The sequence below is a fragment of the Salmo salar genome, chromosome ssa01 (assembly GCF_905237065.1).
Source record: "Salmo salar chromosome ssa01, Ssal_v3.1, whole genome shotgun sequence".
In the NCBI taxonomy this organism is placed as follows: Eukaryota; Metazoa; Chordata; class Actinopteri; order Salmoniformes; family Salmonidae; genus Salmo; species Salmo salar.
The window spans coordinates 68,194,317-68,210,095 of NC_059442.1; the positions used below are offsets into that span (position 1 = coordinate 68,194,317).

At 47.6% G+C, this 15,779-nt stretch overlaps 1 protein-coding gene across 1 annotated transcript; it reads left to right on the top strand.

The window, feature by feature from the left end:
- Window positions 1-368: 368 nt before the first annotated feature.
- LOC106607673 (muscarinic acetylcholine receptor M3) lies at window positions 369-3,845 on the top strand. The gene has a single exon (XM_014204892.2). The coding sequence runs from the start codon at window positions 390-392 to the stop codon at window positions 2,265-2,267; it is 1,878 nt and encodes a 625-aa protein (XP_014060367.1). The 5' UTR covers window positions 369-389; the 3' UTR covers window positions 2,268-3,845.
- Window positions 3,846-15,779: the final 11,934 nt, after the last annotated feature.

Here is a 15,779-nt window from a genome sequence, read left to right on the forward strand (position 1 = left end):
TGTTGTGCTGCGCTGCTGTCTTGGCAATTTGCAAGATGTCATCACAGGAATATGTTTTTTTAATGGACCCTCCAACAAAAAATTGTCAAGATGAATGTGTCAAAATTGATTATTGCTTGTATAGTGTAACTGGGAAAAATTTTCGTATCAATGCATTTACCTGCAAAGGTTAAACACAAATTGTTTACAAACAAGATAGTTTGACTAGAAAAGTGGGTAAACTGTAAACACCTTAACTGCCAGTCTACTTACAGTAAACGTAATTTTTCTTTTTTAAACTGAGCAAAAATGTGCTGTTAGCATCACCTACTGGAGCGACTCTTCTCAGTACAATATAGTGTAGTAATCTCTCTATCTGTGTTCTCCTCAGAATATGCCAGGACTTCATAATGAGCTCCAACAGCACAGACCCTGGCTTCTACCTGACCGTCAGCTCCCCAGGAATGGGCATTGACGACCCAGACACCAACGTTCTCCACAAGGACATCTGGCAAGAGCTAACCAGCCCCGATGACAATGACTCCATCAGTGGCCTCTTCAATTTTACAGGCTCGCACAACGAGACAGTGACCTCTCTGACCTATGACCCTCTTGGGGGTCACACAGTGTGGCAGGTGGTCCTCATTGTCTTTTTCACCGGCCTCCTGTCCCTGGTCACCATAATCGGCAACATCCTGGTGGTGGTATCCTTCAAGGTAAACCGACAGCTCAAGACTGTCAACAACTACTTCCTGCTCAGCCTGGCCGTGGCTGATCTCATCATCGGGGTCATCTCCATGAACCTTTACACCACCTACATCATCATGGGCCAATGGGCGCTAGGCAACTGGGCCTGTGATCTGTGGCTGGCTATTGACTATGTGGCCAGCAACGCATCCGTCATGAACCTGCTGGTCATCAGCTTTGATCGCTACTTCTCCATCACCCGGCCCCTCACCTACAGGGCCAAGCGGACCACACGGCGGGCTGGCTTGATGATCGGCCTGGCCTGGTTCGTGTCCCTGGTCCTGTGGGCCCCAGCCATTCTATTCTGGCAGTACTTTGTGGGGGAGCGCACAGTGCCCCCTGATAAGTGCTACATCCAGTTCCTCTCAGAGCCCATCATTACATTCTGCACGGCTATTGCTGCCTTTTACTTGCCTGTCACTATTATGAGTGTGCTCTACTGGCGTATCTACAGGGAGACGCAGAACCGCGCACGGGAACTGGCGGGCCTGCAGGGCTCAGGGAGCCGAGGCAGGGATGGAGAAAGGGCTCACTTCGTCCACCACCAGGCTGGGAGCGCCAGGAGCTGCAGCCGCTATGAGCTAAGCCAAGTTTCCCAGAAGAAGAGCCCCAGCCAGGCGCTGGCCGGACACTTCCGCTGTTGGCCCATGATGCGCTTCTGGAGGCCTGGCAGCGCCCGGCCCGTAGATGGGGATGCCGACCACAGCAGCAGTGACAGCTGGAACAACAACAACGCTGGACTGTCAGTGGACCACTCGGGCTCGTCTGAGGATGAAGAGAGAAATGGTAGAAGGATGATGCCTCAGGACCACACCATCTTCTCCATAGTGCTCAACCTGCCGGGGTTGAAGGCAGCCGTCAATTCCCACCTCACCTCCTGCGAGGACCTGGACATAGCCTCAGAAGAGGACCCCCTAAGGGGGGAGGAGGACAGTCGGGACAGCCTCTCTACCATCACCACCACCACCATTACTACCACCCCTGATGGGGCCAACACAGACACCAACAGCTACCAACAACGCTTTCCCTCCCGGATCTCCAGAGTCCAGTCCATGCCTGCCATCCAGACCACCAGAGTGGGGCCACTCTCTGGCTCCCCTGCCACCACCACCAAATCACCCTCGATGCCGATCTCCTTCAGAGAGGCAGCTCTAGCCAAGAGATTTGCCTCCAGGGCACGGACGCAGATCACCAAGCGCAAGCGCATGTCTCTGGTAAAGGAGAAGAAGGCGGCACAGACCCTCAGCGCCATTCTGTTTGCCTTCATCATCACATGGACACCCTACAACATCATGGTGCTGGTCAACACCTTCTGTAATGGCTGCATTCCCGAGGCTCTGTGGGCACTGGGATACTGGCTATGCTACGTCAACAGTACCGTCAACCCCATGTGCTATGCCCTGTGCAACAAGACCTTCCGTACCACCTTCAAGATGATACTGCTCTGCCACTGGGACCAGCGCAAGCGACGGCGGAAGCAACAGTTCCAGGCACGGCAGTCCGTAGTGTTCCACAGGAGAATTCCTAAAAACTCAACGTAGTGAGATATAGAGCCAGTGGGAATCTGGTGATGAAGATGAGTCTAGAATCTGACAGCTCAGTGGATGGATGAGGCATCCTAAAGGTTCTGTCTGTGGTTTTTAACTGCACAGAGATTCACAAGGAGGCAGCCATGTTGTTGCTGTGATGTCTGATGTTCTCTGTGTAGCCACAACCTTCCCAGTGACATATTCCTCTGTTTCTTCAGGAGAGCTCCTGTCGTGAAAGGTTCCTCTAGATTGATCATTGCAGTGAAGTGCAGCTAAAAAGACTGACAGTGAAAACCAATAGAGCAAGGGCTTTAAATGCATTGGGGGGACAATTCAAAGTGCAATTGATACCTATGGAGATTATATGATGTAACATTTGTTATGGATTTGGGGTTTTCCATTTCTTACCATTTATTTTGTGGTAGTCAGATCTGTAATGTACAGAGCAGTTTGGGTTTTCAAAGTCAACTGCATCCGTACTGTAATATAGTATATAAAGTGAAGGCCAAAACATTTTGTGTCAATAACTGAATTTGATTTCTTTGTTATATATGTTTTTTTTTTACACTGACTTCTGTACATTGCCTTCCACTTGGATATCGCTTTCTTGTGTCTTATAAAATGAGAGGATTTAAAACAAAACAGTGTCCTATTTGTGACGACCAGTTTTTCAACGTTTTTGGTTGTTTTTGTATAATAAATTGGTCTATAGTTTTTCCTCTATAGATTCTGAGCCAGTCTGAAAATAATTCATTTTGACTATTCTACGGCACTTCAATGAGCTGCTCGTGTTCAATGTGAGTTCAAGTGAATCAACTTATTCAATTGTTGTTTATGTTGAGAGTAATGGTATATCGCTATTTCTAACTTGATACCTAATGATTGATTGTACACTAAATAGATCAGTCACTATGAATTGTAATGTTTTGATTTATTAGATTATATTTGAAAAGGCTTCTCCATTTCTTCTCACTGGCTGTCCAAATGTAATTCCCTAACTAAGATATTGGTCTGTGGTCCCTCGATGAACCCTCTCTTTCTCCTAGAGGATTTAGCAGTGCCACAGCAGCATCTGCTGGATGAATAGCATTCTACACTAGTAACTTCCAGTTTACTTCCATCAGGGAAATGCTGTTGTGGGGCAATAAGTGGGAGATTGGGTGGGTCAATGCCTCAACTCCTCCGTGCGCCTCTCCTCCGTTACCTGGAAACCGAAAAGTGTTAGTCATACAGTGCATCCAGAAAGTATTCAGACCCCTTCACTTTTTCCACATTTTGTTACATTACATACTTATTCTAAAACTGATTAAATAGTTTTTTCCATCATCAATCTACATGTAATATCCCATAATGAAAAAACAGGTTTTCAGACATTTATGCAAATGTATATAAAAAAAATGTAAATATTACATGTACATAAGTATTCAGACCCTTTACTCAGTACTTTGTTGAAGCACCTTTGACAGCGATTACAGCCTCGAGCCTTCTTGGGTATGACGTTACAAGCTTGGTGTCACTACTTCCACCGAAGTTGTTTCCTCTCCTTGTTCGGGCGGCGTTCGGCGGCCGGCGTCACCGGTCTTCTAGCCATAGTCGATCCACTTTTCATTTTCCATTTGTTTTGTCTTGTTTTCCTACACACCTGGTTTCCATTTCCGTCTTTATTTGTTGTGTATTTAACCCTCTGTTCCCCCCATGTCTTTGTGTGGGATTGTTTGTTGTAAGTGCTTTTGCACTTGTTTACTGGTGCGCATCGGGATGTTGTACCCAAAGTCTGTTGTAATTTTATGCCGTTGGTTTTTGGATTAAACTGCTCTGGCTACTACCTAGTTCTGCTCTCCTGCGTTTGACTTCCCTGCCACCAGTTACGCACCCCTTTACACTTGGCACACCTGTATTTGGGGAGTTTCTCCCATTCTTCTCTGCAGATCCTCTCAAGCTCTGTCAGGTTGGATGGGGAGCATCGCTGCACAGCTATTTTCAGGTCTTAGAGATGTTCAAGTCTGGGCTCTGGCTGGGACACTCAAATACATTCAGAGACTTGTCCCGAAGCCACTCCTGCGTTGTCTTGGCTGTGTGCTTAGGGTAGTTGTCCTGTTGGAAGGGGAACCGTCCCCCCAGTCTGAGGTCCTGAGCACTCTGAAGCAGGTTTTTTATCAAGGATCTCTGTACTTTGCTCCGTTCATCTTTCCCTCGATCCTTTCTAGTCTCCCAGTCCCTGCCACTGAAAAACATCCCCACAGGATGATGCTGCCACCACCATGATTCACCGTAGGGATATTTTCAGGTTTCCTTCAGACGTGACACTTGGCATTCAGGCCAAAGAGTTCAATCTTGGTTTCATCAGACCAGAGAATCTTGTTTCTTTAGGTGCTTTTTGGCAAACTCCAAGCGGGCTGTCATGTGCCTTTTACTGAGGAGTGGCTTCCGTCTGGCCACTCTACCATAAATGCCTGATTGGTAGAGTGCTGCAGAGATCGTTGTCCTTCTGGAAGGTTCTGCCATCTCCACAGAGGAGCTCTGGAGCGCTTTTAGAGTGACCATCAGGTTCTTGGTCACCTCCCTGACCAATGCCCTTCTGCCTGGATTGCTCAGTTTGGCCGGGCGGCCAGCTCTAGGAAGAGTCTAGGTGGTTCCAAACTTCTTCCATTTAAGAATGATGTAGGCCACTGTGTTCTTGGGGACCTTCAGTGCTGCAGAATGTTTTTGGTACCTTTCCCCAGATATGTGCCTCGACATAATCCTGTCTCTGAGCTCTACAGACAAGTTCTTCAAACTCATGTCTTGGTTTTTGCTCTGACATGCACTGTCAACTGTGGGACCTTACATAGACACGTGTGTGCCGTTCCAAATCATGTCCAATCATTTGAATTTACCACAGGTGGACTCCAAGTTGTAGAAACATCTCAAGGATGACCAATGGAAACAGGATGCACCTGGGCTCAATTTCGAGTCTCATAGCAAAGAGTCTGAATTCTTATGTAAATAAGGTATTACTGTTTAAATTTGAAATACTTTTGCAAAAATGTCTAAAAACCTGTTTTTGCTTTGTCATTGTGGGGTATTGTGTGTAGATTGAGGATTTAAAAAAATCTATTTTAGAATAAGGCTGTAACTTAAACGAAATGTGGAAAAAGTCAGTGTCTGAACACTTTCCGAATGCACTGTATGTAGGAGAGTTTCAATTTGTTAATAGGCAAACGGAGGAATTTGCTCCTCTCGTCTGGCCAGAAATCAAATTTGAGATTCTCCCATAAAATCCCATAGCTGAGAACAGATACAAAACTCAAAAGAGTCTGGTTAGACTAGCTTAGACCTGCTACATATGACATATGGAGCTGAATAGTGGTGCTTTTCATTTCAGTGATTTCCAAAATGGAACATTTCTATCAATTGTACATAAAGTTATTTGGCTGTGCAAACAGTGTGATTTAAGGTGATTTCTCTAAATGTTTTAATATCACACAGTGCTAAAATAATGTAATAGTTACATTTTAATATATTGTTATTATGTGATGCACAATGGTTCAGGCCTGAATGTGATGAATACTGTTCGACAAATTTTTTGCTGTTTAAGTGTATGTATTACACTTAGGTTTGTAAAGGGATAGTGAAAGCAAATACCATACATGTACCACAGGCATGTTGAGTATGTGATATCGAGTAGAATAGCAGAATGCTACCATGTGGGGTAACACTTTATAATAACGATCAGACAGGCACGTTATTATAAAGTGCTACCCAATGGGGTATGTAAGCCAGATAATGATGAAAGATAAGAGAAATGATTCAGTGTCTGAATTGCCAATGGATATTTCAGCTGCTTTCAACACCATGTGCTACGGTGTTATTATACTCCTGATCAAGGGAGGTTTTTATGTTTGAGATGTGAACTACCTGAAGTAAGATCAAATGAATAACAAAATATTACTTTTATTGTTTTTTGTTACATTTCAAGTATGCTAATCGTATCCATGTTATGTCAATAAACACATATTTTTATTGACAGAAGATGGTCTGTATCATGTTTAAAAAAACATTTATTTGAATGTTTATTAAATTGTATTCCTCCAGTGTCTGAGTGATATTTGTAATCATAGAAAATTGAAGAAGATGACAGTGCAGTACAGTCCCGTAGGTCTACAGTACAATTTGTACAGATGATGATCGAATTGTTCGGGAAAAAGAATCTCTGTTTTAGCATATTAGAGCATTTCAGTTACCACCCCTTCCTCGTGGGTCTAAAAGCAAAGAAAGTAACAAAAGCCTAAATAAATATATATAATTGGTTTGTATGTGTGGGGCTTTAGCTAAGATTGATCTAAACAGAGTCAAGTATATATGTCCAGGCGGCCAGTCCTCAATTTTTCCTTGACAAGCACCATTGATTCTCACTGTCGATACAGTGAGGGAAAAAGGAATTTAAAATCCAGAAAAATGCATGTCAAAAATGCTATAAATTGATTTGCATTTTAATGAGGGAAATAAGTATTTGACCCCCTCTCAATCAGAAAGATTTCTGGCTCCCAGGTGTCTTTTAAACAGCTAACGAGCTGAGATTAGGAGCACCCTCTTATAGGGAGTGCTCCTAATCTCAGTTTGTTACCTATATAAAAGACACCTGTCTACAGAAGCAATCAATCAGATTCCAAACTCTCCACCATGGCCAAGACCAAAGAGCTCTCCAAGGATATCAGGGACAAGATTGTAGACCTACACAAGGCTGGAATGGGCTACAAGACCATCGCCAAGCAGCTTGGTGAGAAGGTGACAACAGTTGGTGTGATTATTCACAGATGGAAGAAACACAAAAGAACTGTCAATCTCCCTCGGCCTGGGGCTCCATGCAAGATCTCACCTCGTGGAGTTGCAATGATCATGAGAATGGTGAGGAATCAGCCCAGAACTACACGGGAGGATCTTGTCAATGATCTCAAGGCCATAGTCACCAAGAAAACAATTGGTAACACACTACGCCGTGAAGGACTGAAATCCTGTAGCGCCCGCAAGGTCCCCCTGCTCAAGAAAGCACATATACATGCCCATCTGAAGTTTGCCAATGAACATCTGAATGATTCAGAGGACAACTGGGTGAAAGTGTTGTGGTCAGATGAGACCAAAATGGAGCTCTTTGGCATCAACTCAACTCGCCGTGTTTGGAGGAGGAGGAATGCTGCCCATGACCCCAAGAACACCATCCCCACCGTCAAACATGGAAGTGGAAACATTATGCTTTGGGGGTGTTTTTCTGCTAAGGGGACAGGACAACTTCACCGCATCAAAGGGACGATGGACGGGGCCATGTACCGTCAAATCTTGGGTGAGAACATCCATCTCTCCACCTCCGGCTCCTCCGACTCAGCCACCTCCTCCTCCCACTGCGTCCGGCTCCGGCGCGCTTCGTCTTGCGCTCCCGAGGGAGTATGATGGAGTGGCGGCTGGGTGCCAGGGATTCTGCTCCAGCTCGAGCTGTACCTGGCTACCGTAAGACCTGCTCCCTCGGGAGGAGAGTGTGAGTGTCCTCGTTTCCTGCCAGACGGGCCGAGCTCTGGAGTGGGCCAACGCAGTCTGGAATGGTCCGGACTCGGCGAGGGATCACTATCCGGAGTTCACCCGCCGCTTTCGGGCCGTGTTGAACCACCCTCCGGAGGGACAAGCGGCGGGTGAGCGTCTGTTCTACCTAAGGCAGGAGACGAGGAGCGCGCAGAACTTCGAGCTGGAGTTCCGGACCTTGGCCGCTGGGGTGGGGTGGAACGACAGGGCCCTGATAGACCATTACAGGTGTAGTCTCCGGGCGGACGTCCGCAGGGAGCTAGCTTGTCGGGACACCGCTCTCTCACTCGATGAGCTTATCGACCTGTCTATCCAACTGGACAATCTGCTGGCTGCCTGCGCGCGGGCGTTCGGAAAGGGTCCTGTCCGTTCAACTTCCGTGCACTCCCGCCCCTACTCCTATGGAGTTAGGGGGGGCCGTACCGAGGGGTACCGGATGAGGTGGCTCCTCCTGCACCAGCTGTGGTCGGAGAGGACACACGGCCGACCGGTGCTGGAGGAGTCAGTCTGGGAGTCGAGAGCGCAGGCAGAACACTTCTCGGTCACCCCAGGTGAGTCATCACCAAACTCACCCAGAACCCCCTGTTAGTCACATGTTCATATTAATTTTGTTTTCTGATTTTTCTCCCTCTTCCCAGCATAAGGCGCTAGTCGATTCAGGCGCAGCTGGGAACTTTATGGATCGCGGACTCGCCATCAAGCTGGGCATTCCGCTAGTGCCGATAGATTCCCCGTGCACTCCCTAGATAGCCAGCCATTAGGGTCAGGGTTGGTCAGGGAGGCCACGGTTCCACTGGACATGGTAACGCAGGGGAATCATAAGGAACGGCTTAGTTTCTTCCTTATCGATTCGCCTGCATTTCCGGTGGTGCAGGGGGTTCCTTGGCTGGCTGATCACAATCCCCGGATTTCGTGGAAACGGGGTTCTCCAGGGGTAGTCAGAGGAGTGTTCAGGGAGGTGTATAGGAGTTTCCATAGGTGCCAAGTCGGTGGAGAGTCCAGACCAGGTTTGCACCGTGCGCATTCCCCCTGAATACGCCGATTTGGCGATCGCTTTCTGTAAGAAGAGGGTGACCAAATTACCACCTCATCGACAGGGGGATTGTGCGATAGATCTCAAGGTTAACGCTGCGCTTCCCAAGAGTCACGTGTACCCATTGTCACAGGAGAAGACGGTGGCTATGGATACATATGTCACGGAATCTCTGTTACAGGGGTACATTCGGCCCTCCATTTCACCCACATTTCACCCGTCTCCTCGAGTTTCTTTTTTGTGAAGAAAAAGGAGGGAGGTCTGCATCCATGCATTGATTACAGAGGTCTAAATGCTATCACGGTGGGGTTTAGTTACCTGCTACCTCTCATCGCTACGGCGGTGGAATCATTTCACGGAGCAAGATTCTTCACAAAACTGGACCTCAGGAGCGCGTATAACCTGGTGTGTATTAATGATGGAGACGAGTGGAAAACCGCATTTATTACCACATCGGGCCATTATGAGTACCTCGTCATGCCGTATGGGTTAAAGAATGCTCCAGCCATCTTTCAATCCTTTGTGGACGAGATTCTCAGGGACCTGCACGGGCAAGGCGTGGATGTTTATATCGATGATATTCTGATATATTCCACCACCTGCGCCGCGCATGTGTCCCTGGTGCGCAAGGTGCTTGGGAGACTGCTGGAGCATGACCTATACGTCAAGGCTGAGAAGTGTGTGTGATCCAAACGAGCCGTCTCCTTCCTTTGTTATCGCATTTCCACCACGGGGGTGGTGATGGAGTGTAAACACGTTAAGGCCGTGCGTAATTGGCCGACTCCAACCACGGTGAAGGAGGTGCAGCGGTTCTTAGGGTTTGCCAATTACTACCGGAGGTTTATCCGGGGTTTTGGCCAGGTAGCGGCTCCCATTACCTCACTGCTGAAGCGGGGGCCGGTGCGTTTGCGGGGGTCGACTGAGGCGGACAGAGCCTTCAAAAGGTTGAAGGATCTGTTCACCGAGGCACCCGTGTTGGCGCACCCGGACCCCTCTCTAGCATTCATAGTGGAGGTGGACGCATCCGAGGCTGGGGTGGGTGCCGTGCTATCACAGCACTCGGGTACGCCACCGAAACTCTGCCCCTGCGCTTTCTTTTCGAAGAAGCTCAGTTCGGCGGAGCACAACTATGATGTGGGGGACAGGGAGTTGTTAACGGTGGTAAAAGCCTTGAGGGTGTGGAGACACTGGCTTGAGGGGGCTAAGCACCCCTTTCTCGTCTGGACCGACCAACAGAATCTGGAGTATATCAGGGCAGCTAGGAGACTGAATCCGCGTCAGGCAAGGTGGGCCATGTTCTTCACCCGTTTCAGGTTCACTATTTCCTATAGACCAGGCTCCCTGAACACGAGGGCCGACGCACTGTCCCGTCTCTATGACACTGAGGACCGGCCCATCGATCCTACTCCCATCATTCCAGCTTCTAGGCTGGTGGCACCGGTGGTATGGGAGGTGGACTCGGACATCGAGCGGGCGTTAAGGGTGGAACCTGCGCCTTCACAGTGTCCCGTGGGTCGCAGGTACGTGCCGCTTGGTGTCCGTGATCAATTGATTCGGTGGGCCCACACACTACCCTCTTCGGGTCATCCTGGTGTGGCGAGGACAGTGCGGGGTCTCAGGGGGAAGTACTGGTGGCCCACCTTGGCTAAGGACATAAGGTTCTACGTCTCTTCCTGTTCGGTGTGCACCCAGAGTAAAGCTCCTAGGCATCTCCCGAGAGGGAAGTTACAGCCCCTCCCCGTTCCACAATGGCCATGGTCTCACCTGTCAGTAGACTTCCTGACCGATCTCCCCCTGTCTCAGGGGAGCACTACGGTCCTGGTTGTTGTGGATCGGTTTTTGACGTCCTGCCGTCTCCTCCCATTGCCCGGTCCCTCTAGGGCCCTGCAGACTGCGGAGGCCCTATTTACCCACGTCTTCCGGCATTACGGGGTGCCGGAGGACATTGTCTCTGATCGAGGTTCCCAGTTCACATCCAGGGTATGGAAGGCAATTATGGAGCGTCTGGGGGTCTCGGTCAGCTTGACCTCCGGTTATCACCCCAAGACTAATGGGCAGGCGGAGAGGGTGAACCAGGAGGTGGGCAGGTTTCTGCGGTCGTATTGCCAGGACCGGCCAGGGGACTGGGCGAGGTACATTCCATGGGCGGAGTTGGCCCAGAACTCACTTCGTCACTCCTCCACTAACCTGTCACCCTTTCAGTGTGTTTTGGGTTACCAGCCGGTCCTGGCACCATGGCACCAGAGCCAGACCAAGGCTTCTGCGGTGGAGGAGTGGATGCAGCGCTCCAAGGAGACCTGGAGAGCCGTCCAGGAATCCCTGAAGCAAGCCAGTGGACGGCAGAAGAGAAGTGCTGACCACCACCGCAGTGAGGCCCCCATGTTCATACCGGGGGACAGGTTCTGGCTCTCGACCCGGAACCTGCCCCTCCGTTTGCCCTGCCGGAAGCTGGGGCCGCAGTGTGTGGGGCCCTTCAAAGTCCTGAGGAGGATAAACGAGGTGTGTTATAGGTTACAACCCCCTTCCTATTACCGTATTAACCCCTCGTTTCATGTGTCTCTCCTCAGGCCGGTGGTAGCTGGTCCCCTGCAGGAAGGTGAGGTGCCGGAGGTCCCTCCGCCCCCTCTGGACATCGGGGTACCCCCGGCGTACAGCATACGGACCATTCTGGACTCGAGGCACCGGGTGAGGGGCCTGCAGTACCTCGTGGACTGGGAGGGGTACGGCCCGGAGGAGAGGTGCTGGGTACCGGTGGAGGACGACTTGGACCCGTCCCTGTTGAGGGAATTCCATCGCCTCCACCCGGATCGCCCTGCGCCTCGCCCTCCGGGTGGCCCTCGAGGCCGGTGTCAGCGCGCTGCGGGAGCCGCGCGTCGGGGGGGGGTACTGTCACGACTCCTACCGAAGGTGGCTCCCCCTCCTGCTCGGGTGGCGCTTGGCAGTCGTCGTCACCGGCCTACTAGCTGCCACTGAATCCCTTTTGTTTTTCCCCTTTCCGTTATTGTTTGCACCTGTTCTGTGTTGGGCTGATTAGCAGGGCTATATTAGCCAGTAGGCCCGGCTGCTCTTTGTGCGGGATTGTTACTCTGTATGTTTTGCTTGTGTACACTCTGATTGTGTTTTTGCGCTAGTGCGTGGTTTTGCGCCGACTGTGTTTGCCCCCTGTGTTTGGGGCACTTTGTTTTGTGTGCGCTCTGATCGCTGTTTGGGGTGGCTTGTGTTTTCGTCGTTGGGCTCATTAAAAGCCACTACCCTGTATCGCTGCTTCCTGCATTTGATTCCTCACCCACTACGCACAAACCTTACACCTCATTAAAATGCAAATCAATTTATAACATTTTTGACATGCGTTTTTCTGGATTTTTTTGTTGTTAATCTGTCTCTCACTGTTCAAATAAACCTACCATTAAAATTATAGGACTGACCATTTCTTTGTCAGTGGGCAAACGTACAAAATCAGCAGGGGATCAAATACTCTTTTCCCTCACTGTAGTTCTAATGTTATAACTCCTTATAGTAATAGTATCCACTGGTTAAATTGGAGAGAGTGAGGTGGTTGCCATTTTAGAGACAACAATGTTTTCCCTTCCAGCAGTAATCATCTCTGATTGATTGCGAAATTCAAGGGGCTATCATCATTAAAAAACATAATAGATGCAAAGCATTGACTATTTCAATCCACGCACTTAAAAAAAAAAAACATTTGGGAGTCGGGTCCAATTTCCTTGTAAAATGTTTCCTTGGTGTTAAATACAGTCTGTGAACAAACTTAATGTATACGTTGATGATTGAGATTACGGGATGCCAAGGTCATATTTTGATCTTGCATTTGTTCATGTTTTTGTTTAGATTTTTAAAGAGATGAGTATCCAGCATCCTGATAACAATGTTGTACATAATCTGCTGTTCTATTGTGCGTGCAATGATGTCAGAAGGACCAAAAAATGTGTTTGTTATTTGAAGGAACGTCTTTGTTGTTGTAATATCGCAAACGGGCGTGGCAGTTTCACCACTAAGGATTCCAGCTTTAACCTCTTACATCTAGACGTTCCGCTAGCGGAACACCTGCTCCAATATCCAATGACGGGCGTGGCACCATTTTAAAGACAAGACTCTCCTTTAACTAACCACACTGTCCGATTTCAAAAAGGCTTTACAGCGAAAGCAAAACATTAGATTATGTCAGCAGAGTACCCAGCCAGAAATAATCAGACACCCATTTTTCAAGCTAGCATATAATGTCACAAAAAACAAAACCACAGCTAAATGCAGCACTAACCTTTGATGATCTTCATCAGATGACACGCCTAGGACATTATGTTATACAATACATGCATGTTTTGTTCAATCAAGTTCATATTTATATCAAAAACCAGCTTTTTACATTAGCATGTGACGTTCAGAACTAGCATTCCCACCGAACACTTCTTTATGCAATCGCTATGTCCGATTTTAAAATAGCTGTTCGGTGAAAGCACATTTTGCAATATTCTGAGTAGATAGCCCAGCCATCACGGCTAGCTATTTTGACACCCACCAAGTTTGACCCTCACCAAACTCCGATTTACTATTAGAAAAGTTTGATTACCTTTCCTGTTCTTCATCAGAATGCACTCCCAGGACTGCTACTTCAATAACAAATGTTATTGATGAACAATGGAAATAGGATGCACCTGAGCTCAATTTCAAGTCCTATAGCAAAGGTTCTGAATTCTTATATAAGGTTTCCTTTTTTATTTTTAATACATTTGCATAAAGTTTTTGGAAAAACTTGTTTTCCCTTCCTCATTATGGGGTATTGTCCAAATTTGATGAGGAAAAACATAAATTGAATCAGTTTTAGAATAAGGCTGTAATGTAACAAAATGTGGAAAAAGTGAAGGGGTCTGAATACTTTCCCGAATGCACTGTATGTCTACTGTTGAACATTACATAAACTCAGAAAAAAAGAAAATGTCCCTTTTCAGGACCCTGTCTTTCAAAGATAATTTGTAAAAATCCAAATAACTTCACAGATGTTCCTTGTAAAGTGTTTAAACACTGTTTCCCATGCTTGTTCAATGAACCATCAACAATTAATAAACATGCACTTGTGGAATGGTCGTTAAGACACTAACAGCTTACAGACGGTAGGCAATTAAGGTCACAGTTATGAAAACCTAGGACACTAACGAGGCCTTTCTACTGACTCTGAAAAACAACAAAAGAAAGATGCCCAGGGTCCCTGCTCATCTACGTGAACGTGCCTTAGGCATGCTGCAAATAGGCATGAGGACTGCAGATGTGGCCCGGGAAATAAATTGCAATGTCCGTACTGTGAGACGCCTAAGACAATGCTACAGGGAGACGGGACAGACAGCTGATCGTCCTCGCAGTGGCAGACCACGTGTAACAACACCTGCACAGTATCGGTACATCCGAACATCACACCTGCAGGGCAGGTACAGGATGGCAACAACAACTGCCCAAGTTACACCAGGAACGCACAATCCCTCCATCAGTGCTCAGACTGTCCGCAATAGACAGAGAGAGGCTGGACTGAGTGCTTGTAGGCCTGTTGTAAGGCAGGTCCACACCAGACATCACTGGTGCGGAAGGTAGCCTAGTGGTTAGAGCGTTGGACAAGTAACCGAAAGGTTGCGAGATTGAATCCCCGAGCTGACAAGGTAAAAATCTGTCGTTCTGCCCCTGAACAAGGCAGTTAACCCACTGTTCCGAGGCCGTCATTGAAAGTAAGAATTTGTTCTTAACTGACTTGCCTAGTTAAATAAACGTAAAATAAATTCACCGGCAACAGTGTCGCCTATGGGCACAAACCCACCGTCGCTGGACCAGACAGGACTTGCAAAAAAGTTCTCTTCACTGACGAGTCGCGTTTTATTTCTCACCAGGGGTGATGGTCGGATTCTGGTTTATTGTCGAAGGAATGAGCGTTACACCGAGGCCTGTACTCTGGAGCGGGATCGATTTGGAGGTGGAGGGTCCTTCATGGTCTGGGGTGGTGTGTCACAGCATCATCGGACTGAGCTTGTCATTGCAGGCAATCTCAACGCAGGGAAGACATCCTCCTCCCTCATGTTGTACCCTTCCTGAGGCTCATCCTGACATGACCCTCCAGCATGACAATGCCACCAGCCATACTGCTCGTTCTGTGCGTGATTTCCTGCAAGACAGGAATGTCAGTGTTCTGCCATGGCCAGCAAAGAGCCCGGATCTCAATCCCATTGAGCATGTCTGGGACCTGTTGGACGGAGGGTGAGGGCTAGGGCCATTCTGCATTTGAAGAACAATGGAAAAGGTATTCTGCTTTGAAAGTTGATAGACTTATAACCCCACTTTTGAGAAAATGGACCTTGAATATTTTGGTATACATACTTTAGAGCTCTTCTTCGTGTACACACAGTCATCATTGTTCACATCCTCTTAAGCCAGCCCCAACCATCTCTTTAAGGATTCACATGTGAGGTCATGTGCTAAACAGTGAGTAGTGTAATGAAGATTAAGACTAAAAGTGGTAAACGTAGTAGCCTACAATAAGGAAATATTCTACTTAAGCAGAGTGTCAAGAACAATATTTTATAATTATTAGATGACGCTTACCCAGACACTACTCTAAATGGATGTGTCATGTGAAATAAATGCTATAACACCCAGCCACATCTTGCTAAGAGGATGGGTCTCTACAGAAGGTGTAAACGGTACAGAAAAATGGTTACTTGCATAGTAGCAATATCAAAAATATATAAAGAAAAAAATAACAGGTGTTAATGCCAGTAGAGAAAGAACCAAATAATATTCAGCATTATAAGAACAATATCAATAACGATATCAGTGATAGATGAGGTAGTTATATGCATATAATCAGGGGTAAAGTGGCTGAGCAGCAGGATAAATAAATAAATAAATAGGAGCAGCAACGTATGGCATGTGTGTTTGGA